The 25,764-nt window shown below is 44.2% G+C and overlaps 2 protein-coding genes across 3 annotated transcripts in view; both read right to left on the bottom strand.

Moving 5' to 3' along the window:
- TNIP1 (TNFAIP3 interacting protein 1) overlaps positions 1–279 on the bottom strand; it is a 75,973-nt gene extending 75,694 nt beyond the window's left edge. Inside the window, exon 1 of the mRNA XM_054975970.1 lies at positions 207–279. The gene's annotated coding sequence lies outside the window, so the exon portion shown is untranslated. The remainder of the gene's footprint in view (positions 1–206) is intronic.
- Positions 280–19,786: 19,507 nt separating this feature from the next.
- Positions 19,787–25,764, bottom strand: part of ANXA6 (annexin A6) — a 67,286-nt gene continuing 61,308 nt past the window's right edge. For both annotated transcript variants that reach the window (XM_054976258.1, XM_054976257.1), the window contains 3 exons: positions 23,157–23,215; positions 21,379–21,501; positions 19,787–20,163 (listed from right to left, as the gene is read on the bottom strand). In XM_054976258.1, coding sequence (XP_054832233.1) covers positions 20,104–20,163; positions 21,379–21,501; positions 23,157–23,215 — 242 coding nt within the window. In that variant the 3' untranslated portion in view covers positions 19,787–20,103. The remainder of the gene's footprint in view (positions 20,164–21,378; positions 21,502–23,156; positions 23,216–25,764) is intronic.

A 25,764-nucleotide genomic window follows, 5' to 3' on the forward strand; every position in this document is an offset into this window, starting at 1 on the left:
AATTTCACATAAAATCATAGATAATATGCAGTATAACATAAATCAAGAAGCAACTTCTAATTTTTTTGAGGTGAAGAAGAACAGCAGGAAAAAAAATACAAGTTCAATTTCATGTTCAGATTTACTACATATGTGAAAGGCTGACTAACAGACCTACTGCCCACCCTTGTCCAAACCAGGGGCAAATACCCTCTTCTACTACTCACTCAGGAAAGCAAGAGAGAGGGTCCAGAAGAGCCTTCCAGAGAGCTTTTAATCGACTGCAGGGAGGAAGGCACACCCAAGCTTACTTTTAGCTAGGAGAGACGGGGAATTCCCCATGATGGAGGCCCTAGACAGCCTTGTGTGTGTGTGTGTGTGTGTTGAGGACTATCCAAAAGTAATTTAAAGGGCTCTCCTGTAGCCCAGAGGGGTAAGCACATTGCTGTTAGTGAATAATGCATTAAAGGATTCAGTTCTGGTATCCTAGAAAGATAGGAATATTTTTGCCAAGGAAAGTCTATTATTCTCATCACATTCCTTAAATGGCTAAGAGCTGGTTTAGTTTTCCTAGGAATAGCCTGTATAATAAGACTCTGTGTAGTCTCTCTTGAGAACAGAGAAGTTATCATATGTAGTAAAATCCAAATCTGTTCTGTGGAATAAATTAGTTTAATCTTATCCACTGTGCTATGAGGCCCTAGAGTTGCCAATTGGCTGGTATATGAGAGTCCTGCCATTTGCTAGTTGTTGAGGGGGTTTTGTACAAAAAGACCCTGTCAGCATGTGGGCACGCACACACACACCTCCCCTCAGCAGATTATTGAACACTGGCATACTATTGCTTCTGTCAAGAAGTTGAGGGGAAGAGGAGATGGGAGGAGGAAAATGAGGGAAAGCTTCTGGAACAGTCTCATATTTTAAAAAGAAAATGGAATGATAATTCTTGCTGCTTAAAAGAAAAGCCACTGAGGTACACTGGCTAAGTATGTTGGACTTGACTGAATCAAGGAAATTTGGGGTTTAAATCCCTAGAACAGCAGAATGCTCAGGAATTAGATTACCGCAGGCTAAACCAATAGCTGGTAAAAGACAGGCAACAATGGTCAAAGCTGAGGCAGCTAAACCTGCAGGTTGGAAGCAGGCTTTGTTATTTTAGCAACCTCTGCTTTGAGCATTATCCCTCTGTGAGCAACTATGGTTTTATTCCTCTCAGCTACCTCATTTTTTCCTGCTCCCCGCTGGAGCCAAGCACAAAGCTACTGTACCAGAAGAGTTTTAATACTGACTGGTATCTCAAAGTCATTCACACTATTCTTAGATGTTATAACTTACTAGGTCCAGAGGACTATTCTGTTTATATTGGCTGCACAGTCAATAGTATTCTATTTCATTTCTGAAGTTGATATACACTTATTTACCAGATAGTTTCAAACCAGTATAATGAATTAGTAGCAATGGCATCAGAAGCTTGTGAGTCGACATGGGCATGAACGGGGAAAAAAACCTGAACAGGAGGTTTGGTGTTCATTCCTGATGACGAACACGAACAGCTGACCGGAACTGAACATGTCCCATTACCGAATGTGTTCAGTGCCCGCCAGCCAGGCCTCCAGGTCGGAGGTGGACAAAGCATCTGCTTATGCAGCAAGGTGGGTGAAGATTGTGGCCGCCGGGCCTGGCAGGCTTGGGAAGGTGGTGGCGTGCCGCCTCCCCTCAGGGGGCAGGGGGTCTGGCTGCTTGCCAGCGGCACCCGCCATGTGCCCGCCCACCAGGCCTGCAGGTCAGAGGTGGACAAAGCACCCGTTTATGCAGCAAGGTGGTTCATGACTGCGGCCACCAGGTGGTCAGGGAGACAAGGACCCAGGGGTTCTGGGTGCGGCGAAGATCCTGCGAGGGGGACAGGAAGACCCTGAATCGGCAGCTGCAGGCATCACCCACGTCCCTGCCATCACGGAAATGAGGGGACAGGGCGGTGCAAGTGTTGGGGAAGGGACTCGTGGCAGTACCCGAGAGAGAGAGGAGGAAAGAGGGAACACGAAGTGGTCAGGGTGGGAGGGGGGACACCAACCGCCTTCCTGCCTTCGTGGAAAGGAGGGGATGGACGGGTCAGAGTGGTTCCAGAGAGGGAGAGACAGAAACGGGACAGCAGCAGCAGCTGACATCGGCCACCTTCCTGCCTTTGCGGGAAAGACATGAGTCAAGGGACCCATTTGCCCCTGCTCAGAGGGCACAGCATTTGCAATGGATAGGGGCACCGTGCAGCTCAACTATATGTGCAACAGCCCCTGAGCTGTTGCGCAAGTGCCCAAAGGAGGCTGCCGCCAGCATTACCCACTTTCTTGCCTTCACAGAAAGGCGGTATCATGATGATCTGGCTGTGCCAAGAAGGCCTGTCAAGGTCTCAGAAGCCTGTTAACAGTGGGAGTGGGCCTAGCTAAACCTGACCCAAACGTGCCAGCCCTCATTTGAGATACCCACAGGACTTGATGGGCAAGGGTGCGTGGCGACGGCAGGGAGAACCAAGGGGTGAGATGCTTTAGTAGCATGTGGAACCCCACACACTCCACGATGGATATGGGCAAGCCATGTAGGGCAATCGTCTCTGCTAAGACACGAAGGCGCACCTCCTGAGCCCTCAACCTCAACATTCTAAGCGGCACTGTCCCAGACCCCGAAGACCATCTCACATGACTATGTTAATTAATTTCAAAGTGAATTGCTTTGTTGTCATTCTCCCCCCACCCCCGCCATATACATATATATGCACATACACACACAGAGAAGGAATGAAGGCTAAAAGCAGCATGTAATCAGATTTATAAACAAGTGGTTCTTTGCTCTGTCCTAGATCTAAGGTAGCAAAGAGGTCCTAGAAGTAACAAGTACAAGAGAGGAATGTGGCAGTTTCAAAGCAGCTAACATTGTAGAATATGAAGGTGGCAAGTGTTAGGGAGAGAGCTTAATGCTGAAAGCCATAGTATTAGTCTGGGGTATCCAGAAGTAGTAATTTCTTTATTTTTTGTATACCCCACTTTTCTCCTCAATGATGACCCAAAGCAGCTTACAGCATTATTCTCCCTTCCTCCTTTTCATCTCTACAACAACCCTGTGAGGTGGGTTAAGCTAAGAGAGTATGACATGAAAGAAATTGCTATATACGCTGCTTGGGGCTTCTTGGAGATAAAAATGTAATCGGTAGAAGAAGGGCCATACCCTGCCAGCAAACATGATTTGTACACAGGCATACCATTCACAAAGTAGAGTTAGATTCCTTTTTTTAGTTCCGATGTGGAAATTGGGCACAAATGAATTAATCTGATTTTGTGTTGCAGAAATAACTAATTGTGCAAAAGATAAAGTTACACCTGTCTAGGTCCATTTAAATCAATGAGCTTAGAAAAGTGTAACTCCACTTAGAAATGTACTATTAATTTTGTATGCTTCTTTCCAATACAGCTGGATAGCTATTATGTTTGCTATGTCCATAAGACACGAAGGCGCACCTCCTGAGCCCTCAACCTCAACATTCTAAGCGGCACTGTCCCAGACCCCGAGGGGATAATCTCTGTAAGCACATCCTGCCAGAGTGTTCCACTCCCACCAGCATCACCCTCAGGGCAAGGAGACCCTCCCACTGATCCCCGCTCAAAAGAGCTGGTTGCCCTCTTTCTCCCCTCAACAGATGTTTCACTGGGCTAGGATGGAGACCACAGGCTCGGGTGGTGCGTCTTCAGGTGCCGAGTCAGGGCTGTTGACGACAGATGCTTTGGGTTTTTGCCCCTGCGCACCAGGACATCACAGGCACGGCACCGCACCACATGGGGGTCATTAGGAAGGGCCCGAAAGTGCCTCCATATGGAGGCATTGAAGCGTGGACCACTAACTGTCTCAGGGGAAGGAAGACAAATGGTTACAGGCTGTGCTGCGGAGCTGGCCACGGACGATGGGGTAAGGGGTGGACTGCAGGTGGGAACACCACCAAGAGTTTGGGATGGGGACGGGAGGGATCTTTCATAAAACACAAACCATTCCTCCGGGGATCTGTTACCCACCCCCTCCTCAAAATGTTGAGAGAGATCCTCTCCCCCCAGTGGAAAGACCTCTTTGGCCTCCTCCTCAGCCCCCACAGGTGAATTTGGGGGAGCGGGAGGACTCTCTGCTGCCCCCGAGCCACACCCAGTACTGCTTTCCACAAGTAAACCAGGAGGACTGCCTTTGCGCTTCACCCGACGACCACCCTTGGCGGCCAACACAACAGGAAGACTCATTGTGCCACCAAACTAGAATTAAGGAGGACAGAAAAGGAGAGAACACTGTGAGCCCTTAGTCAAGGTGCCCAGTGAGCTTGGCCCCAGGGCCTGGCAGCAGCCCTGGAAACAGAGGGAGAGGATAGTGTCCTAGCCCAGCACTCCCAGAGACCTGACCAGATCAGGCAGTGATAATAATGTGATCCCTCAGCCAGGGTGCCCACTGAGCTTGGCCCCAGGGCCTGGCAGCAGCCCTGGAACCAGAGGGAGGGTGTAGAGCCCTAGCCCAGCACTCCCAGAGTCCTGTCCAGAACAGGCACTAAAAATCAGGGTGAGCCCTCAGCCAAGGTGCCCACTGAGCTTGGCCCCAGGGCCTGGCAGCAGCCCTGGAACCAGAGGGGATAGCTCCCTATCCCACCCACCACACACAGAAAAAAGCCCAGCTCCAATGCACTCTCCTTCTATCTCTCCCAAAATGCTATTAACAGCTCTCTCCCACTCCACTGCTTGCTGAAAGTGAAACCAGAACTGGGAGCGCAGTGCCCTTTCATAAGCTGAGGACTCATTGAGAAATGCAGGAGGCCTGTGGTTGGCAGTCAGAACTGCCTAACAGGGTTTGCAGGGATGAGATTGGAGTTCCCATGGCCACAGAACACCCGCTCCTCCCTCCCTCCCCCCCGGTGTCTGCTCCCACGTTACCAATTGTAACCAATTTGCAGCTCCACGCTTGGAAGGAAGACCTGCCCATCAAGCTAAGTTGGGCTTTGATTGGGGTGTCCGGGGAGACAGAGGGAGTGCAGACAGAGTTCATGCACTCCCCCTCCCCCTCCGTTGCTGAGGCAATTGATTGAAGGTGCCTGAGCTTCCCGAATGGTGGCCGAGCGCGATGAACAAGGCTTGCGCTGACCACCTATTCAGCTGGAATGGCGCATCACAAACAGCCCGTTCGCAAGCAGCCGAGCAGCCTGTTCGGTGGGTTTTTTCATTCATAATGCTGTTTGTGCCCATGTCTACTTGTGAGCAACTTATGCTACAAGTCTCTAGTAATCAAATTCTGATGTCACCTTGCTTGTTCTTCTTAGAACATGCCTCAGTTTTAAGTCTGTTCAAGACAATCTTGTTTTCTTTTGCACTGTCTCACCAGTTAAATCTATAGGGAAGTAAATTTTGATGCATCACATACAGACCTATGTTAGAGAAGTTATTTTATTTTGTATAGTGGGAATAAAAATCAGATATCAAAAATTCCCTGTTTTTGTTCTTTGCGAATTCTCCAACTTGCCTATCTCCAGCTGTCATGCTACTTCTGCTGAAAGGGGAAATGGATCAGCATATAGCTGAAATAAATGTTATCATGTTTGGATTTAGAAAATCAATGTTTGAATCCATTTGCAGGGTTTTCACAACATCTACATGCTTATTTAAAACATCATACTGAAAATACTGGTTTCAGTTGTGGGGGGAAAATGATCTGTTTTTTGAAATAAATATGCCAGGTGGAGAAGGCCTAGTTGAGACAATAGAGCATGCTTTGTTTCATTGTTGTTTTTACTAGGAAGCTCATGTGAAGATCCTATATCCTCTACTTGTGAGGTTTTCTGCATGTCCTGCTTTGGAAATCACCAAGAAGCTTTTATCTGATGTAACAACACAGTTTTCACGTGCATGTACCAGATTCCTTGCTGTAGCGTATAGCTTCCGCAAGGAATGACTACAGAAGGTATTGGATATATGATTCAAGAGTTACCCATGTGGCCTATGTTTTATTTGCTCATCAAGCTTGGTTTTTAAATTTTATACTATTTTAGTATTTATCCCTGCAAACTTACTTGAGTTGACACATGGAGGCATGAAATAAGAGTCCCTCAAGACCTGTTTTACGTGTTTATTCTGAGCTTCATTTTAAATTTATAACATTTTTATATGCATTTCTGTAAACTTACTTAGGTTAATACATGCTGGTTAAAGGTAAAGGTAGTCTCCTGTGCAACCACTGAGTCATTACTGACACATGCGGGGGACGTTGTGCTGGCTATGAACTGTAATAAATACTGATAATGATGATGATGAAGAATCCTCCTTTGAAAGATACAATTTGAACAAGACAGAATGTTGACAATGATGAACAGGTCCATGATCCATTCCCTTGTAACAGGCCATGTAGGTGTTCAGATAAAAAGTGATATATTTCACCACCATTCCTCAATTTCAGTTTTAGTTCTGCTATTTTTCTTTCAGGACTTTCCCACAGCCATCATGCTGCCATATGATAACTGAGAGCTCAGCGGTCCATAGTAGGCTGAGGGAGCAGATTATGGCTGCTTCATTTGGAACTGGGCTTTCGTGTGTGAAACACAAAAGCCACTTCTAAAGGATAACTAAAGTGCATTGAAAGTGCATTATCCAACGTGTGTAGAAAGGGCCTATGTTTGCCGCACCAGTAACAACCCATACAATCAATGTGGAGCTGCCAGCAGATTGGGGTGTGCGTGTGTGGACTATTCCTGTGCCTTTACCAGTTTAATCAGCTGAAATCAGCAAGTGGTACTTTCCTGGGTATGGAACTAATGCCATGTTAATTGCTCATGTCAAATTTCTGTTAAAGGCAAAAAAGCAGTGACTGGTAAAAAAACAACTGACAAACCTTCCATTAATTCACCAACAGAAAGCCTACTGGACAACACAGTAGAAGCGCTTTATATTATGCTTTGGGTCCACATTTGTTATCAGCACTGAGAAACTTTTTGATTTGTTTATACCAGTGAGTTTTTTCCATAGTGGTACACACCTTTTAGGTCCCAATTATATATTGTGTGATGTTTGATCATCACCTGACTTTTTCTTCATCATAAAATGTGGATGCAGTAGAAAATGATTTGGAGCAGGGCTCCGTGCCTGGTCTCTGATAGAAATATAACCTTCAAGCTGCTGTTATTTGTATTAGTGAAAAAACAGTACATTTTTTTCTTTCCTACCATGGCTACGTATAGCTCAAAAGGAAGGAGAATTTCCATCAGGGGAAAGATCTACCCTCAATACTGTATCTCAGAGCCAAGCTACAAGTGACGCCTTACACAGGTTGGACACTTGTCAGCTTACCTCAAGTTTTGATGGGAAATGTAGGCATCCTGGTTTTACAGCTTGGCTCTCCATTACAGCTGCAAGACCAGGATGCCTACATTTCCCATCAAAACTTGAGGGAAGCTGACAAGTGTCCAACCTGTGTCAGGCGTCACGTGTAGCTTGACTCTCAGAGCCAAGTTACAAGTGACGCCTGACACAGGTTGGACACTTGTCAGCTTCTCTCAAGTTTTCATGGGAAATGTAGGCGTCTTATAGCTTGGCTCTCCATTTAATTGAAGTTTACAGAACCCCCCCCCCCACACACACACTCACAGCGGAGGGGAAGGGGGGCGCCCGGTGAGTCTAAAGCCTACACTCCCCTCCTGACCGCATGTTCTCCCTCCCATAGACTGCCCCTCTGTAAACTTCAATTAAATGGAGAGCCAAGCTGCAAGACCAGGAGGCCTACATTTCCCATCAAAACTTGAGGGAAGCTGACAAGTGTCCAACCTGTGTCAGGCGTCACTTGTAGCTTGGCTCTCAGATACAAAATGGGAACTTCAGGTTTTTTTCATCCTGTTTTGCAAAGTCTTTTCAAAAAATGTGTTTCAACTGCCTCTGTAGGAGTACCTCCTACAGAGGCGGAGATGGGAGATGGGAAATGAGAGAAGATGGGAAAAGGAGAAGATGATTTGTGTTCCTTCGGTGCTTTATGAGGGAAGGGAGAAGATGATATGTCTTCCTTCAGTGCTCTTGCAATGACCTTTGGTCATCTGTGCTGAATATGTGAGGAATAGAAGTGGTGGGACAATCTACAGTTCCAAATAGCTTTACATCATTTCTACACTAACAAGAATTGTTTTGTATGCTTATGCTTTACTAAAGCTTAAGTGGGAGCATAGAGTTGTGTAGCACAGTTACTAACTGCATAGGCTTTGAACTAAAAACTGCATTCAAAAAGCTTGGGGTGGCAGAGAGCTGTTCCACTGTTAGAAATTGCACCAGCAAACTACTTTCCCATTTGTTTTTTAATTATATAGCACTTTAAATATGCTTTGCTATAATATCATAACAGCACTGCAAATTATTTATATTTCAGGAAATGGGAAACTATTACACACAAGGTATCCTTGGCAAATTGGAGGTTTGAACCCTTGTCTCCCTCAAGTCTCAGTGTTACGATAGCATGGATCTAGGTGGCCAAATCAGCCATGTTGAAGTAGGGGCCATCTTCCAGGCTAGACTGAATTTGTGAAAAGCATATTTTGCAGCTGCCTTAACTTGCTTTTCTAGTGTTAGCACTGGATCCAGTATAACCCCTAGGCTCTTAACTGAATCTGCAAGGGTCAGACGAACTCCATTGAAAGTGGGGAGTACAATGTCCTTCCTCATCAGCATCACTTCTGTCTTGTCTGGGTTCAATATCCATTTGTTTTCTTTCAACTGTTTATCCACAATGACTCAAGAATTCATCTGCATTCCACAGTGATTTCAATAGTGAGATATAGAGCTGGGTGTCGTCTGCATATTGATGGTATACAATTCTACAGCTACGAATGCTCTACACAAAGGCTGAATAACATGAGGAATAAGATTGTAGCCTGTGGAACCCCACAAGATAATTCCCACTCTGAAGATAGTTGGTTTCCAATAGCAACCCTTTGAGTTTGTTCCATGAGAAATTATTTAAACCAGTCCAAGGCACATCCCTTGATACTCACTTCTATTTGATGGTGTCAATAAAATTTATTTTCTACCATCCTTTCAAACTCTCAAATGCTAATTTGAGTACTTCAATTGTGCTTGCATGAAAGGAAAAACACCATATCTATTTCAAATTCCCTTAGGGATGGTACTGGGACTCTCCTATGGAATTAGCACAACTATGCCAAATATAAAGGAAAAAACTACAAATGTCACTTCTCCCACCACAGATACAGCAACACTGAACAGGGCAAGTTAATGCAGAATGGAGAGTCTCCAATGCAGAGGAATGTCCATCCCCACCAACTTCTGCAAACACAATTTGCTTTTTGCTGGCACACTTCACTTAATGAAAACCTCACTAGAATTGGTTCTCTCAGAGTATCTGGACCTGTTGTTTGTGCAGGTGATCAAAGCCATAGCCTAAGACTGGAGTATTCGTCACCTTTCTAAGGTGACTGACATTCCTGAAGGCTCTTTCACTCAAAGATCATACAAATTACCACCACCAGCATCCCTCTCCATGGAATGAGAAATACCCAGAGGAGGCCTGGCCACTGAATTAGTGGAAAGTTTCCAGTGGACTACAACTGGGGGTGGGGCAGGAACAAGCCAAGCTAAGCCCCAAGAGCTCTACCAGCACTGCAGGAGTCACTTGGCTCAGGCCCTTCAGCAGCCATGACCTATGTTGGCTCATCAGCACTGCCTCCTTTCATACCACCACTGGAGGCAAAGGGTGAACCAATGGCCATTGTCAGCACTGAACTGGGTCTGAGCTAGGGTAGCCAGCCCTTTGTTGGCCACCCTAGGGATCATTGGAAGATAGGGACTACAGCTATTGGCATCGTACAGTGCTCTTGGAATTAGAGCATTCTGTGACACCATGACATCACATCCAGGCAGGAACCTGGAAGTAAATCACATCATTGCACTATGCTGCTCCTCACCCCCGTGCATCTGTTTCCAGTGTGCCATTGAGTAGGAGCCTGAAGGCCAGGGGTAGGGAACCTGGCCACCCTAGTCTGAGCTGAGTGACCCCTGCAGTGTTAGCTCATAGCCCAGCAGGGGCTGCACCACCTGGTTTGTTCCTGAGCCATTTAAATTTCCCAGTCTGCCCTTAGAGCTTAATTCTGAAAAACAAAATTTCATGTATAAGCCACGAGACTCTAGAGGGACCCATGCATCAGAAAGAAGTCTGCGGCAAACAGTGGTTGCAAGAGGCAATATCCAAGGCTACAGTTGTAGCTACTGTTGACATCAAAAGTGGGATGTTGTTGTTATTCGCTTACCCTTCCACTTGCTCTGTTTGGTTGCTCTGGTCTGAAAGAAAGCAGATGGAGCAAAATGATGACGCCTTCTGAGCCCAGGGAGGAAGTTTTGGTCAGAGCAGGGGATTTCCAGAACACTGTGATCCCTGATGTATATGCAAATTGTGCACTCAGATTAACTTGGTGCATCTGAAGAGGCCCTGATAATAAAACACCCTATGAAATAGAGGAAAGAGACACAAGGAACAGTGGGAAGGGTATGTGTGAGTGAGTCTGTGAATGAGAATTTAGGGGCCCAAGGCAAGAAATGAGGAATGGGAAAAGACAGTTTAAGGATCAGGAATGAAGACAATTTTAAAAAAATACACCACAGTCTTGGGGAAATGGCTGTTTCTATACAGCAACATTTTCCTATGGAAGCCCTCGTGTCGCTACAGCTTTTCCTGTAATGGACATTATATCAATAGGCCAGTAGCTGATTTTAAAAAACACACAAGAAAGCCCCCTAGTGGCAGATAGGTATAGGGGATAGCTGCCACAGAGACTGTGGCAGGGAAAATGGCTGCTGTGTGGCCTTCTCACCTACATGGCAGCCTGCACAGCTTTGCTGCAAGCTTTTACAAAATCATCAAAGCGAAGCAGGTTTGGGAAAGATTAAGGGAAATGCAGATGATACACAGAAGCACCATGAAGCTGTAGGGAAGCATGGGGGGGAAAGCAGGGGCAATCACCCATGTGGAAACTGCCAATGTAAAAATTTGTACTTCCCACTAAATAGAGACTCCATAAGTTTTTAAGTGATTTTTGTTTGTCTAGGTAAATTACCTTTTGAGAGAAAGGTGATCAGTACATCCTATAATATAAAAGAAAAGCTGTATTCCAGACGCCTCACCTTTTATCCTGGTGCGCCTCCAGAGGGCGCCACTGCGTCAGGAAGCCCAGGCAAGGAAGCTCATGCATTCAGAGAGCGCACCATGGTGGGAAACAAAGGCAAGGAGGCCCTTACCTCCGCCCACTTGTGTCTTCACCCAGCGGCGATTGGAGCCGGAGCAGGTGGCAATGCCTACCCCCCTCCACCCGACTGCAATCAAGCGCAGAGCAGGCAACAATGCCCACCCCCTTCACCCAGCCGGTCAAGTGCGGAGCAAGCAGCAATGCCCGTCCCACCTTCACCTGGGTGGAGCAGGTGGAAATGCCTGCCACACTCCTTCACCCAGCCAGGATCAGAAGTGGAGCAGGTGGCAATGCCCACCTCACCCCTTCACCCAGGCAGGATCAGGAGTGGAGAAGGCAGCAATGCCCACTTCCCTTCACCCAGCTGGAATCAGGCATGGAGCAGGTGGCAATGCTACCCCCTTCACCCGACCTGGATCAGGCACAGAGCAGGCAGCAATGCCCTGCTTCACCTGGCCAGGATCAGGAGCAGAGCAACTGACAATGTCCACTCCCCTTCACCCAGCTGGGATCAGGTGCGGAGCAGGCGGCAGTATCCCCCCTTCACCCAGTTGGGATCAGGAATGGAGCAGGTGGCAATGCCCACCTGCCTGCTCTCCCCTTTCTAGAGCCCACTGTATTTTTTCCCCACAACGGGCTTTGTTGCTAGTATATTAATAATTGTATTGAGAGAGCAAATCACATTTAAGACTTAATGGTTAACATTTGCATTAGCATAGCTGCCTATATTGACACCAGAACAGGGTTGCCAGGCCCCCTCAACCTCCCAGCGGGGGATTGGGGCCTGGCACTTACCTGTTGGGGTGGGGTGTGTGTGTGCTCCTGCAAATGTGATGATGTCACTTCCGGGAAATGACATCATCATGCGGGCCCTAGGAGTGCATCCACGCTCCGCAGGGGCCCAGATTGGGGATGCTGCAGAGTGAGGAAGTGCTCCTGCCCTCCACAGCAGCCCAAAACACGCCCATTTCAGCCCAGATCGGGCTCATTTCGGGCCTGTTTTGAGCCATTACAGAGCGTGGGAGCACTCCTGCGCTCCACAGCAGCCCGAAAGGGGCCTGATCTGTGCCAAAATGGCCCCCAAACAAGCCCGATCTGGGACGAAACGGGCACGTTTTGAGCCTCTGTGGAGGGCAGGAGCACTCCTGTGCTCTGCAGTGGCCCCAATCCAACCCTAGACGGGGCCAAAATGGGCCCAATCCAGGTGGCTGCAGCGCACAGGAGTGCGCAGTGCTGCAGGGGAGTGCGCACAGAAGGTGTGCTCTCCCCCACTGGCCAGGTAAGTGGGGACAGGGTGTGGGGGGCGGGGGCAGGGGAACCCCCGCCCAGAAGATCATGGGGTTGATTAAAGCCAAGTAGTAGAAACCATTGCCCATAGAAGGCCTCAAATTCAGTCCATGACATCCCTACTGAAATGCATTTCCAGTAGCAGGCCTGTACAAAGTATTTGCCTGAGACTTCATGAAACTGTTGCTCAGAAAAAGACTAGTCTAGATAGGCTAATAGACTGATTCACTATAAGACAACTCTCCACGTCCTAATGTCCAAATATAATTATGTTGATTAGGACACTCTGCATCCTGGCCTTTAAAGATGACCATTTGGCTGCATAGTGGCTCATAGTTTATGGCAAACAAGCTGAGAGCACCTATTCCACATGCAAATTTGGTACTCCTTGATACATACTTGAAGATTAGGTTCTCGTGCACGCATGCATGCTTTACCACTGAACACCGAGTCTTGAGAAGATGACAGGATATGAATCTAAATACTTGAATATACACTCTTAATTCAGAATGTGGCTTATTCTAGAGGTGTTTAATACAAGAAAGGGGTTAAAATTAGTTAGAAAAGAAACATGGGCCTTGTCAAACCTTGGACAAAAAAGAATAGATTGAAATAAATACAGAACGGTGTAACCAAAGCCTACTGGGTTAGAGATTTCATCTCTCTTCAGAAATTTTAATTTTAATTCTAACTGGACTCTTATTTGCAGTTAAGATGTGGTTCTGTCAACAACCATTGTGATAAAAAGCAGTGTACCATAATGCTTTGCAGCTGAAATGTTTTACGTCTCTGACATATACAGGCGATCATATATACACATATTAACCAGGCTCTTAGGAACTGTAGCTCCATTCAGGGACAAGGATATGAATACTCTAAAGACATACAATTGCAGATATATATGATGAATATTTGCTTCATTGAAGTTTTTCCCCTTTAATACTTTGTTTGAGGACTGGATAATATAATCCAAGTAACTGACAATCACCAGTGACTATGGAGAAAAGAAAGAGTACTTGGGAAATTTTATGCTGATGCAATAACAATACATAATTCTAACTCTCAGCAGTATGGAAATGGGTCATCAAAAGGCACCTATTAGTCTTTTCTCCCTCTTTAACACTAAGGGTGCACTCCTAAGAAGTTACTCTAGTTTAAGACCATTCATAACTTTGTTTAGGATTGCACTGTAAATTATTCTGATAGTCCACTTTGCAAGATGAAGAACATGGAAATGCAATTGTCTCATTCTCAGGAGAACCATTTAAAATCTAATCTTCCCTGTTACCAAGGTATGAAAAATTGAGTCCTCTGGCTTACAATTATTCACATCCACTGGAATGTCAACTTTGGCAAAGTGAACAAGTTCACAGTGGAACCTGGGGGCAACTTATGTGCCCTAGAACCATTTGACGGTACAGATGCAACTGGGCGGAGGGGGGGATCCTTGCATGAATAGGAGACAAAGGTCTATCAGTGTGTCAAAGCAATGCATTTATGTGCAATTTTTTTCTCCATTATCATGACAACTTTCCTTTGCTTCCTTTCTCTCAAGCAGGGCCTGATAGAATCTCAGTGAACAAGACAGAGTTCAACACACTCCCATGCATGAAGTATCCACCAAATTAGCAAAGCACTGAGTATGTGAAATCATTTTTAGATAGTCCACTCTTTTAAAAAAAGGAAAGAAACCCAACGAGAAAAAGTTTAGTAAACCTTTACTAAACAACGATGTTTTAATCTCAACAGTGAAGCTTTCTACAATTAGATCTTCCCTGGAAAGATTTTGGTTAAGCCAAAAGAACAATCACGATTTGGGTTTGCCTGACTCCACAGGGCTGGTTATGCTTTTGGACCTAGTGGGCTTAGCTAAAATCCTACAGGATATTTTGCAAATGTTCAACTGTATCTTGAAATGCTCTCTCTATTTGTCTCGCCATCAAATTCTGTTCAGTTGCCTTCAAGCTTGATTTTGCACAATGCTCTTGAGAACAGTACTGGGATTTTGTGTGCCTGTGAAAAAAAGCTTCCTTGTATGGAAGAAGGAGCAGGTACAGATAGCCTTTCCCTAATCTTCTGATGACCCATTCCTCCCGCCTTGCTGTAATACTCCATAAAGACCACTTGGAATCCGTTTCTTTCTTCCTGAAGAAACCTGCCTTAAACAATTTCCTTTGGAGGCATGAAGGCTGAATGCTGAACTAAAGTTACTTACTAAAGCCAAAGACCCCAAAGCTGACACACAACACAGCACCTAGAAGCTGCTAGTGAAAAAAAGAGATGTGAAACAGCAGCGGCTGAATCAGAAGGTTAAGTTCCAGACATCTGGATGCAATATGCTTGAGGCTGCTTGCTTTTTCCAAATGTTGCAACTTGTGAAACACAATGTTACTTTTCCTGGCAACTTCTCTGGGCTGCCCACTTTGAGAAAGGGTCATGCAACACAGCTGTTGTCCTGCTATGAACATCCAACCTTTAATGTGGTTGTTTTCCTGTGGGAACCATTTAAGGTATTTTTCCCTCATGAGCAATACTTTTCCTTCCTCGTTTTTCTGCTATCCTCATCTTTTCCCAAAAATGACAATGCTCTTTCCTATTTCTTAACTGGAGGAAGAAGTTGGGGGGAAAGAAAAGACTAAAAAAAGAAGTGACACATCACTACAGCAAAACCTTTTCTTTACAGCAGAGCATTGTAAAAGTGGATTAAGTCATACGGATTTTGTATGTTATACCAGAATGCCTACATTCCATAACCATGAAGACTTTATTGCTTACGGTGCCTGGCCCAAGAGAATGAAAGTTGGGTGTTGCTGCTCTCTAAGTCAATGTCTTAGATAGATTATAATTCTGATGAAACTTTTTTTAGTGCCAAAGAAGACAAGGTGGCAGCAGATTCATATGTTTAAGCATAGATCTGCCTCACAGCAGAGAGATGCTCTATACATGCTGGAGAGATGCAAAGTTTGCAGTTTAAGATTGAATTGTTGATGGTGGTTCTGACGAGGGACTCCTGATGAAGCAGAGGGAAACAAGTTGGACATCAGCCGGCCCCTTGTTGAGTCCATGCCAGACACGGGCTTTGATATCTTCTCAGCCACCTGAAACATACAACTAGACTTTATGAATAGCCTTGTGTACACCAACAAAAATTATTAGCCTTGTGTGCACTAGTGAATATCATGCTGCATTTTCTTAGGTTCTATACCCAATTGATGAGACTTGTGTACGTCAAAGATGGGGATTTGAGCTATTGAAAGGATTTAAGAAATATTCATTTTGGAGCTGTCGCTATTATAGCTGTGTTAAAATTGTCTTTGTGAAAATTACTAGAATGTGTATTATTCACTGTATGGAATGTAAATTATTGTTCTGTATTTTGGAATAGATTGTTCAATATTTATATTGAGGTTCACTGAGCACAGAATATACGAACAAATATTTACTTTGGTGTGGTAATTATTGATTTGGATCCTCCAGTGTGGTTTCCACTGTTGGTTTGCAAAGAAGACAAGGTGGCAGCAGATTCATAAGTTTAAGCATAGATCTGCCTCAACCACGTAAAAAGCAAGATGGGGAAAAGAGATGTTTCTGATTTTACCAGAGGTGCCTGCGGGTAATGATTGAAAAACCTTTCCTTCATTCATAGTTTACCTCCCTAAAATCCCCAAATGCATTTCTCCTGGCCGTTCCTGGCAACCCCTTGAGCGAGACCAAGTAGTTGGGAGGTAGTTGTGGATTTCCTGCATTGTGCATGAGGTTGGACTAGATGACTCTAGATGTCCCTTCCAACTCTATGATTCTATGAAGTGGCCAGGCAGAGGAAAGCCAGTTAGAAGACAGCTGATTTAAAATTGTTCAAACTGTTGGATTGTTTGCCAGTTTTAAAGAGCACCTCAAAGCTAGAACCTGTGTCCACAAATTAGCTCTTCTATCAATACATATACATCTTAGTATGAATGTATCATATTGTATATTGTCCAAAAGAAAATGGCTCTCTCTGCTTAGAAATCAACATGAAAGAGAATATACTGAAATCAAAGTTATTACAAATAAGCGACAAGGTGAAACAATTGCTTACTAGGGAAGACCAGGACACACATGAAAGTTTGGGTGGAAGTGTATTCTACCCAATTGCAGTAATAGTTGCACAAGTTGTCTGGAGAAGTTACAGAACCATCTTCCTTGGAGGGTTTTCAGAGAAATCAAAGCCAGTTTGTGCATTTCATACACCCCAAGTTCCTTGTTATTCATTACTCACTACAAATGTGTCAAGAGGAAGTTTAAACTCTACCATGCAAATATTGGTCTGACATTGTCAATCTTTGCCAATTTTTATGATAAATATTTGCAAGATATTCCTTGAATATTTAATTATTTATCTAGGTTTTGGCTTTTGATAGTATTTGACATCTATTATGAAATGGTATTTACAATTGGACATCTGATAGCATGTGAGATTTCATGCTTAATTCCTATCAGAAATCATGACAAGGAGATGTCAGCATGTGCAAAACGCTGAAACTTCAGTTTTTGAGGATGGGAAATTTAAAATCTTACATTCAAAACTGAGTAACAGCTTTGAGTAACATGCTAGTTAACTTCTTATGTGGCTTCTTATACCTTGCCTTATTCTAAAAGGAAGCTTGATGACTCACTGGCAGGCTGGGTTGGCACTGGGTGCAAGGCGCAGTGGAAGCGGAGTCACCTGGAGGAGGAGGAGCGTCCACCCTGCTCTGGTTCAGCCATGTGTCCAGCGTCATTTTCTCCTGAGCATCTGCAGGAGCAGCAAGTCACCCTCCCACCCTCTGCCGATCATGGACTGAAGGGGGGGGGGCACCGTCACAACTTTATGGGTTTGGCGGTTTTGAAGCATTGGACTTGATCCCAACAGGGTGACTGGGACTTCGGGACTGCTCACCCTGACAGATCTGGAAGCAAGGGTCGCCAGGCAGGGCTGGCAACGGAACGACGTGTGCCGAGGTGTGCCAGTGGGAGGCTGGCGGGTGATGCATCGGTCGGCAGCCAGGCCTCCAATGCCAATGGGGATCAGTGCCCAGATGCCAGGCCAATGCTCCATCCAGCTGTAATCAATAAAGTTGTGGCCATTCCTAACCCAAACAGGTATCTGGTGTGATTCATTAGCCGAAACACAGTCTGACATAGCACATAGGTGACAACATGCAAGCTGTGATTATGGTTGTAGGTAAAAAAGAAATCCTCTGGTTGCTGAGGGTTAAGCTTGGTAAGCATGTGTTCTCTGCCAGAACAGATTTGATGGTCTGTAGTACTTGCTGACATAATTGTATTAGGCTTCCCAACAAAACCTGTAATACGCTAATGTAAATATGTATGACAAGTATGGAAACTATTGTTTTCATGCTCTCGCTATCATCTCTGTGGCTTGGCAGAGATTGGGGAACTGATAGCATAACCGGAGAAATTTTTCGCAGAGAAAACTTGTTCTTGAGGGGAAATGGGATGTACAAGAGTTTTCCCTCCAGTTACCCACCTATATTGCTGCTGTTTTCTAGCGGCAAGCAGCATATGAGAACACAAAGGGAATTTAATATTAGAACCCACACATTCACATTTGACTTTCTGCCAGGTAGCCCTTCCTATGAAGGTTATAGATCACAATTTAGAACCACCATCCTCATTTAATAAAATTTATATCCCACTTAACCTACCCATAGGGTCTTAGGATGCCTTGAACACCTTGTCTGTAATGTTTCCACAGCTGCAAAAGCTGCTATGGCTTCCCCTTCCCTCCTGCTTGTTGTAGGTTAACATTGTGTACCTTCCAGCAGGTGAGAAGGAAGGATTCTGTTTGGTTACTCAGCTATTCTGCTGTATCTGAAGAAGGGAGCTGTGACTCTCAAAAGCTTATACCCTGAAAATCTTCTTGGTCTCTAAGATGCCACTGGACTCAAATCCAGCAGTTTCAATGCATGCAGTGCTTTATTACAAATCTTCATAAATTTCAGGCAAGTTATGGTAAAATATTCCTCTGACAAGCTTTACCTTAGGTGTACAAGCACTAATAAATTTACAGTACAATTCTTCGCAGAGTTACTCTACTCACAGTCCTTTGACTTCACTGTGCTCAGACTGGAATAACTCTGGACAGAACTGCACTCTAAATGTTCTTCCTGCACCAAAAGACTCTGCAAATATTGAACTCTTCTCCCTTGTGTCTTTATGCAGCCCTTAGCAACATTTCTTAGTTATCTTTGCACCCAAGCCTAAATTAAACACACAAACAAATAAAATCAGCAGGAAGGTGGAATTAACCTGCAGAGTCACTTTCCTTCAAGGCTTGCAAAAAATGGCTAGCCTTTTCATCTGTTAGATGCAATATAGGCGTAGCAATTCCTTATCCATTTATTGAGTTCCTGAACAACTTTTGTATTTCATACTTCCAAAACTGCTTTGAAACTTCATTCATGTAATTCCTCTTAATGCTAATAGAAATTGTCCACAATAAAGTACAGGATCATTTACACCCCAAAGACCAGATGTTTTCAGGTATGCTATCAAGAAAAATACAGTGTAATCTTATAATTACAGTCAAGTTACATGTAATAATAATAATGCCCAGTAATAAAAACCTCTGTGTATAAACACTTTTGGGGGGGGGGGGTGGCATCTGACATTCAGAGTTATCTTCCTTTAGCATAAATTAGATACAGAGGAAAATCAGGTTTAGGGGCAGGAGCCTAAGGTGAACAGACAGCTGCAAGTAAAGCTCAATTCAAATGAGATGCTAGGTTCAGAAAAAATACTTCCCCATGTCATGTTTCAATTGGTCTGGCACATATTTAAAGGGTTCTTAACTAATGCATCAGTCCCTATACATATAGTATTTACATGCCATGCTATAGGGCTCAAAGGAAAGCCCCACTGGCAAGCAAATCCTACACACGTATGGGCAACACAAAGGTTATTATTTACATTGCTGCCAACCTGCAACTGCCTCTCTGAGGAGATGCTGAGGAAGTGTAAGGTCTTATTTCCGATCTCACACTTGCCTTCATAACCAATGACACTTCATGGTATTTCTGAATTCCTAGAAAGCCCAGAGCAACATTAGAAATAAGCCCCTGCTGGTCTCCGACTTTCTGCTGGGCCAAACAGCCAGACAGAGATTGCTATGAATAGCCATTCCTAGATCCTTCAAGGAAAACTGGAAAGGCCAACGTCCAGTATGTCATGAAATGACATATCAGGACTAAGCATTGTCATGTGTTTTTCTGGCAAAGAAACAGACTAGAAGCATTTCATGGCCAGCAACAATAATGTTTTATTTCTTTGGTTTCAGATATCACATTTATCAGCATAACTTGGATGTGTGTACACTACTCAGTTTTGCACGAATTCAGACAATATTTCCCTACCCACAGGACTGAGCAACCAACCCCTGCAAGTCTTCACTGCTTGCAATATTAAGCTCTTCTGTGATAGTTTTCTAGCACAAAGTGAATCTTCTCAGCGGATCCAAAACATCCCCTGAAGCTCCTAAAAGCTGCAGTAACATCTAGGCTGTGAGAGTGACAACAGCTCAGGCAGGAGGACGGGCTTCTAGAACAGTCACTGATTGCTTAATCTTCTCCCCCACAAATGGCCAGCAACGCTTTGCGGTAATCTCCTGAAGTGTCTTTCTGCAAGAGAAAAAACAAACAGCCAATATGAAAGCAGGAGTTTCCTGCCAGAGATAGCAGTCTTACGGATAAAGTACAGGGTCTTAAAGGAAGATTGTTCTGAACTCCCAGTATGTGTGTTTAGGTGTAATTACACTACAAACTGATTTAACAGTTTTCTTGGGCACCAGGGAGCCCTGGGGAACTCGAATAGATTGAGGGGATCCAAGAACTGTTAGCAGAGAAATCTTATCTTCATCAAACTTGACTCCTAGGATCCTTCAAGGGAAGCTATAATAGTTAAACAGTATAAAACTGATACACTCTTGTAATATGGATATAACTTTTGTTAGCAACATTGGCTGTTTATTTAGGATATTTTTATGCCTCCTCTCCGGAGCCCTGCTTGAGGTGGCTTACAAATAAAGTCATCATAAATTAACAATATATAATGGTTGTAGGTGGGTAGCCATGTTGGTCTGCAACAGAACAAGATTTGGGTCCAGTAACACCTTAAAGACCAACTAGATTTCCAGAGTATGACCTTTTGGGATTCAAAGCTCTCTTTGTCAGATACATTGAGTGGAAAAAGGTAGGAATCATTATAATACAGTCAGAGAGGGGGAGATGGTATTGCAAATTAGACTGTCAGGAAGCTAGGTTCAGGTGGGTAGCCATGTTGGTCTGTAATAGAATAACAAGATTTGTATCCAGTAGCACTTTAAAGACCAACTAAATTTCCAGAGTACGAGCTTTCGAGAGTCAAAGCTCTCTTGTAACAGCATGGGTGCCAAGTGCATAAAATTAGCATCTGTAGTGTGAGAAAAAGCCAATGTCTTACCTTCAACCCCAAGGGTGGGATCCACTATTTCGAATTTGTAAATAAACTCATTTTCAGCAATCTCATGTTGTTATTTTCCTTTGAAGTTTCTCTGCTAGAGAACTCCTACTCTTAAATCTGTGATGGAATGTTCTGGCAGATTAAAATGTTCTCCCAAATGTTGGGATTTTTGATATCAGATTTATGTCCATTTATTCATTTGCAAAAGGACTGACCTGTTTGTCCAATATATAGAGCTGAAGGGCTCTGATGATATCTTCCGATGTTATATATGTCATCAAGTGTCAGCACAACATTCAAAAACCAGTGGGAGAACATTTTAATCTGCCAGAACATTCCATCATTGATGAGGCAGCTGCTGTTCCCAAGGGCTGCCTGACAAACGTGCTCATTACCTCAATCATGTGGTAGAGTGATTTGTCATATATATCCCAAAATTCACGCCGGATGTTCAGCAGATCAATTTCACTTCTCGAGACAATGATCCTGATGAGGGTTCTGTCGTCTGTACCAGCACCCTTGAGAATTGAGAGAACAGTTAAAGCCGGAAATGGAGGGATTTCCCCTTACCTTGCTATTAAGCAAAATATTTTAAAGAGATGGGTCGAATCCACATTACTCATTCTAAGTCGCATGTTCCCCGCATTCCCCACGCAATCCCGAGTGCCGGTCACATTACCTCATTAAACAGACGCATTTCATTCGCATTTCTCCCGAATATGTGGTTACAGGTTTTCAACGGGAGTTTCACGGTGGCCGTGAACGGGCCAATGCACAATTTACGCGGTTTTTTTAAAAACCACCCCCCTTCCTGTCTCTCCGGCCATTCCGAGAGTTCCTATTGGCTGATTCAACTTTCAAGTGCTCCGTAGTCTGCAAAAGACTGTTTTTGACTTCATAGCATTGGATTTATTGATTATGCTGTTTCTGAATCAAATCTGGTAGTTTGAAAAATCATTTTGGGGTGAATCCATCCTCAGAACGGACTCGCAAAACTTCCTTTTTAACTGTTTTTTATTTTTTTTATTTTATGTTACTGTAATATCGAAATTACGAAATATTGAAATAATGACACTCCAAGGAAGTGAAACTTCAGTAAAATTCAGGCACTGAACTGTCCTGCATAGGAAATGCCCACGAAAGCTTCCCACATGCTTCCAAATTTCCAAAAAAGAAACGGGAGAGAGCCATCAGTGCTGTCAGTGGGGGAAAGAGAGGCATCATTATCTTCAATGATGTTTCTTTATAAGGCAAGATCGAAATAACGGAAAAGTGCGCTCAAAAAAATAAAAAAAAAATGGGCAGGGAAAAAAGGTCCCGCCCAAAAAAGCGGTTTTCGAGCGGCCGTGTAACCGGAGGGACGCGCGAGAAAGACGGATTGGAAGCAGGAATGTGAACGAAGAGGAAAAAATCGCGGATTGGAGGCAAATGGAAGATATCCGATAAACATGCGGGTAATGGGTGAATGTGGATTCGACCATGGCAACTACTATCACTCAGAACTAGAGTTCTTTTCAATTATGCAGTGACAATGGGGAAATGATCGAATGGGAACTGTTTTGCCAATTTAGATAAGGTCCCATAGGAGATCTCTTTTCAAAGTCAGTGTTGGGCATCTGTTGGTGCTGAGTCAGGGATATGCTTTAGTTTGCTGCTGCTCCCCCAGTCAACTTTTATGTCTGAGACAGGAGAAAGATGTAAGGAAGTCAGTGGGCTGTAACAGTTAAAGCTCAGACTAGAGGACCCAGGTTTGAATCCCCACTTTGCCTTGGAAGTTTGCTGGGTGACCTTGGACCAGTCACACACATAGTCAGCCCAACCTATCTTACAGGGTTATTGTGAGGATAAAATAGAGAAGAGAGGAGAAGGATTTCCGCCATTGGGGTCTCCATCGGGGGAAATGATGGAGCATAACTCATGTAAATAAAGTCTTGCTTTATCTTTCTTTTTGACAAGTTCCCCAAACTAAAGTTTCCATTAAATTGAATATCACTGGAGCTAGCTGGTGGTACCGTTCTGTTCACTGTAAGACAAATCCAAGGTGTAATTTTGCCACTCCCTCCTCTCCAAAGAGCAAGCAATTCTTCAAAAATCAACTCAAGAGTAGTAAAAAAAGTAAGGCCACTACTTTTCCTCCCTGGGATGCCAAATGCAAAAAAGAACACGGTTTTACCTTCATGGACTTATACAGCTTATCAGCAAAGAAAGCTTGCTTGTTCTTGACACTGCGCACTACCAACAAAGAAGGAAACAAAAGAGCACAACATGAAAACATTACCAGGAACAGCTCAAGGGCCTGAACTGGACAGGCCCAGTCGCCTTCTCAGCAGTGTCTTAACAGTGAAGCTATTTTAGGTCATGTTAGCTTGTTTAAGGAAATAAAGCGAAAGGGAAGACAAAGACTGCTTCCACACAGGGATTTTATGCCACATGGAATGTAGGAAACCCCCACATATAAAGGGAACATCCAAACAAAGTCATGCTTATTTTCAGCACCTCTTTTGATCTACCCAGGGCTTCCCTCCTTTGAACTGGATGGAACATAAACCTTCTTTGGCTCAGAAGAATGGGGAGACTGTGGAGCAGATACGAGTGGGATGTCCTGTTGGACACACCACCTGTGTATAGAGGGGTCGAGCTAAGATCCACATTCACATTCAAAATGGGACAGGGCAGCTCACTGCTGTGCCCCACTCTCAGCCCTCAAGACATTTTCATGGCATTTCCCCTTCCCAGCCCCAGCCATGCTCCACCAGTGGCATATGTGTGATGAAGGGAAGGGCAACGAGGGGGCATATGTGGCAGCGGCCATCTGAGCAAGAACAGATGTATGTGGATCCTGTTCTCACCCCTCTTGTTGCTGCTGCCACAACACAGAGGCAACCAAAGAAAGACTGTTCTTCCAACAAAGTGCCTCATAAAGGTTTTTGGAGCTGCCAGTACTTCAGAGCTTTGAGGCTATAGCATGGAATGATGCAGGTATTTTAAAAACTTGGCCCCTGCTCTAAGGAACAGAAGCATTTGCAGACCATATTTGCAAGAAGAAATCTATTTGTGTGTTGTCTGATAGCATCACCGCCATTAAGGACAAAGTTAGCAAAACCCTGTACAACTGTGTTGATTACAAAAGAAGGAACACCATATGGATGGTAGGGGTAGCTACTTCCTGAACTAGAAGCCTATGTGAGAGAGTGTTGCAAGTGTTGCAACTATGAAGCAAGAACAATACACTCGGAAGGTGCAACTTCTCTCACCACTTGTTTTGCAATGGACTTTGTACCCAAAGCTTCTCCCACCAGGCTGTACTAGACCAGCGCTCAGGTTCTGCCATGAAGTGTAGGAGAGTGAACAATGAGCCCACTTCAGTGCATAAACAGAGAAGCAGTAAGTAAAGAAGCCACATCAAGCCTAAAATGGGTAGGGCTCCTGCTGCTGCCAGCCTTGTGGGTTTTATTTGTAAATTTTCCTGTGAAGATAAAGGGCTTGTAGGGAGGCTACAAAGCTCTACAGACTCAACATCTTGGAACAATGGTGAATTTGAAGGCTAAATATCAATTACAGGTTGCTAATCTAAATCTTGGTTCTGAAAAACTCACTGATCCACAGATTCTATCCACCAGCTTATTTTGCTGTAGCTTTAATGAGGATTTGACATCTATATGACTGACATGCAGCTATGCAACACAGGTACCAAGCATGTCATCTGGTAGCATGGGTAGGATGCTAAAAGTTTCGTTAAAAATGAGCAAATTCCTAGTTTGCTCAGTTGCGCAGAAAAGAACAATAGTTCTAATAGTTTCCATTGGGACTGTCTGTACCCTGTAAGCCACCCTTTATTTCCCCTAATGGTCACCAAACCTTTCCCATTGCCCTGTAACATGTAGCCTAGGTATTCAGAGGAGGGACCATTGCTCAATGGCAGGCCACATGCAAAGTGTCCCAGATGCAATACTTGGCATCTCCAGGTAAAAGATATGAAATGGGAGGTGTCAGAAAAGACTTCCCCCTGCTTAAGGCCCCAGATAATCACTGCCAGCCTATACAGTATTGAACTAGAAAGGCCAATGGTTTGACTTTACTTAAGATAACCTCGTATGTATTCCTGTGTGTTCTCTCATATGTGATTTTCATACCACAAAATGGTGAAATTCTGTGTAACACCAATGTATGGAAGTTGCTAACCTGAGACTAGGTCTTTGAGAGAAAATGGCTGAACTTAGGTTCAGGATTGTAAATATTGTAAGGTCTGTGGCCTAGCTCAGAAATGTGTTTGCAGAGTTGATTGGAAACGCCTGTAGAGCAGTCTCTAAGTTCCCCAGAGATTCAACCTTGGAGAGAATGTTCTCAGTGAGCTCTGTGTGGACTCTCTAGTCTTTCACACAACTGTAACACCAATTAAGAACTTAGCCATGATTGGTTCTTGTGTTGTTGGGTGATTCACTGAGCCCTGAATATATGGCTTCTCAGCTCACTCAATTTGACTAGTCTTCATCATGATGCAAGTGTGCAGGAGAGAAGCTGAAAGCTGTATGCTATTTTATCACCTCAGCATGTTCTTACGCTGAATCAACTAGTCATCATGAGAGAGGGCTTACTTTCTGACGGATGGGTAAAACATGCAACAATGGAAACCGCTTAGAGATAACTTAGGTAGCTAGCTCTCAAGTTTTAGATAGGCAGTTTTAATACTTAGCAACAGTAAGGGTTTCTTCTTTTTAATGCTTGTTGCCTGAGTAAGAGTGCTTTATGATTTTGGAGACACTCCTTAACTAATAAACTTA

The sequence above is a fragment of the Eublepharis macularius genome, chromosome 4 (genome assembly GCF_028583425.1).
Source record: "Eublepharis macularius isolate TG4126 chromosome 4, MPM_Emac_v1.0, whole genome shotgun sequence".
Taxonomy (NCBI): domain Eukaryota; kingdom Metazoa; phylum Chordata; class Lepidosauria; order Squamata; family Eublepharidae; genus Eublepharis; species Eublepharis macularius.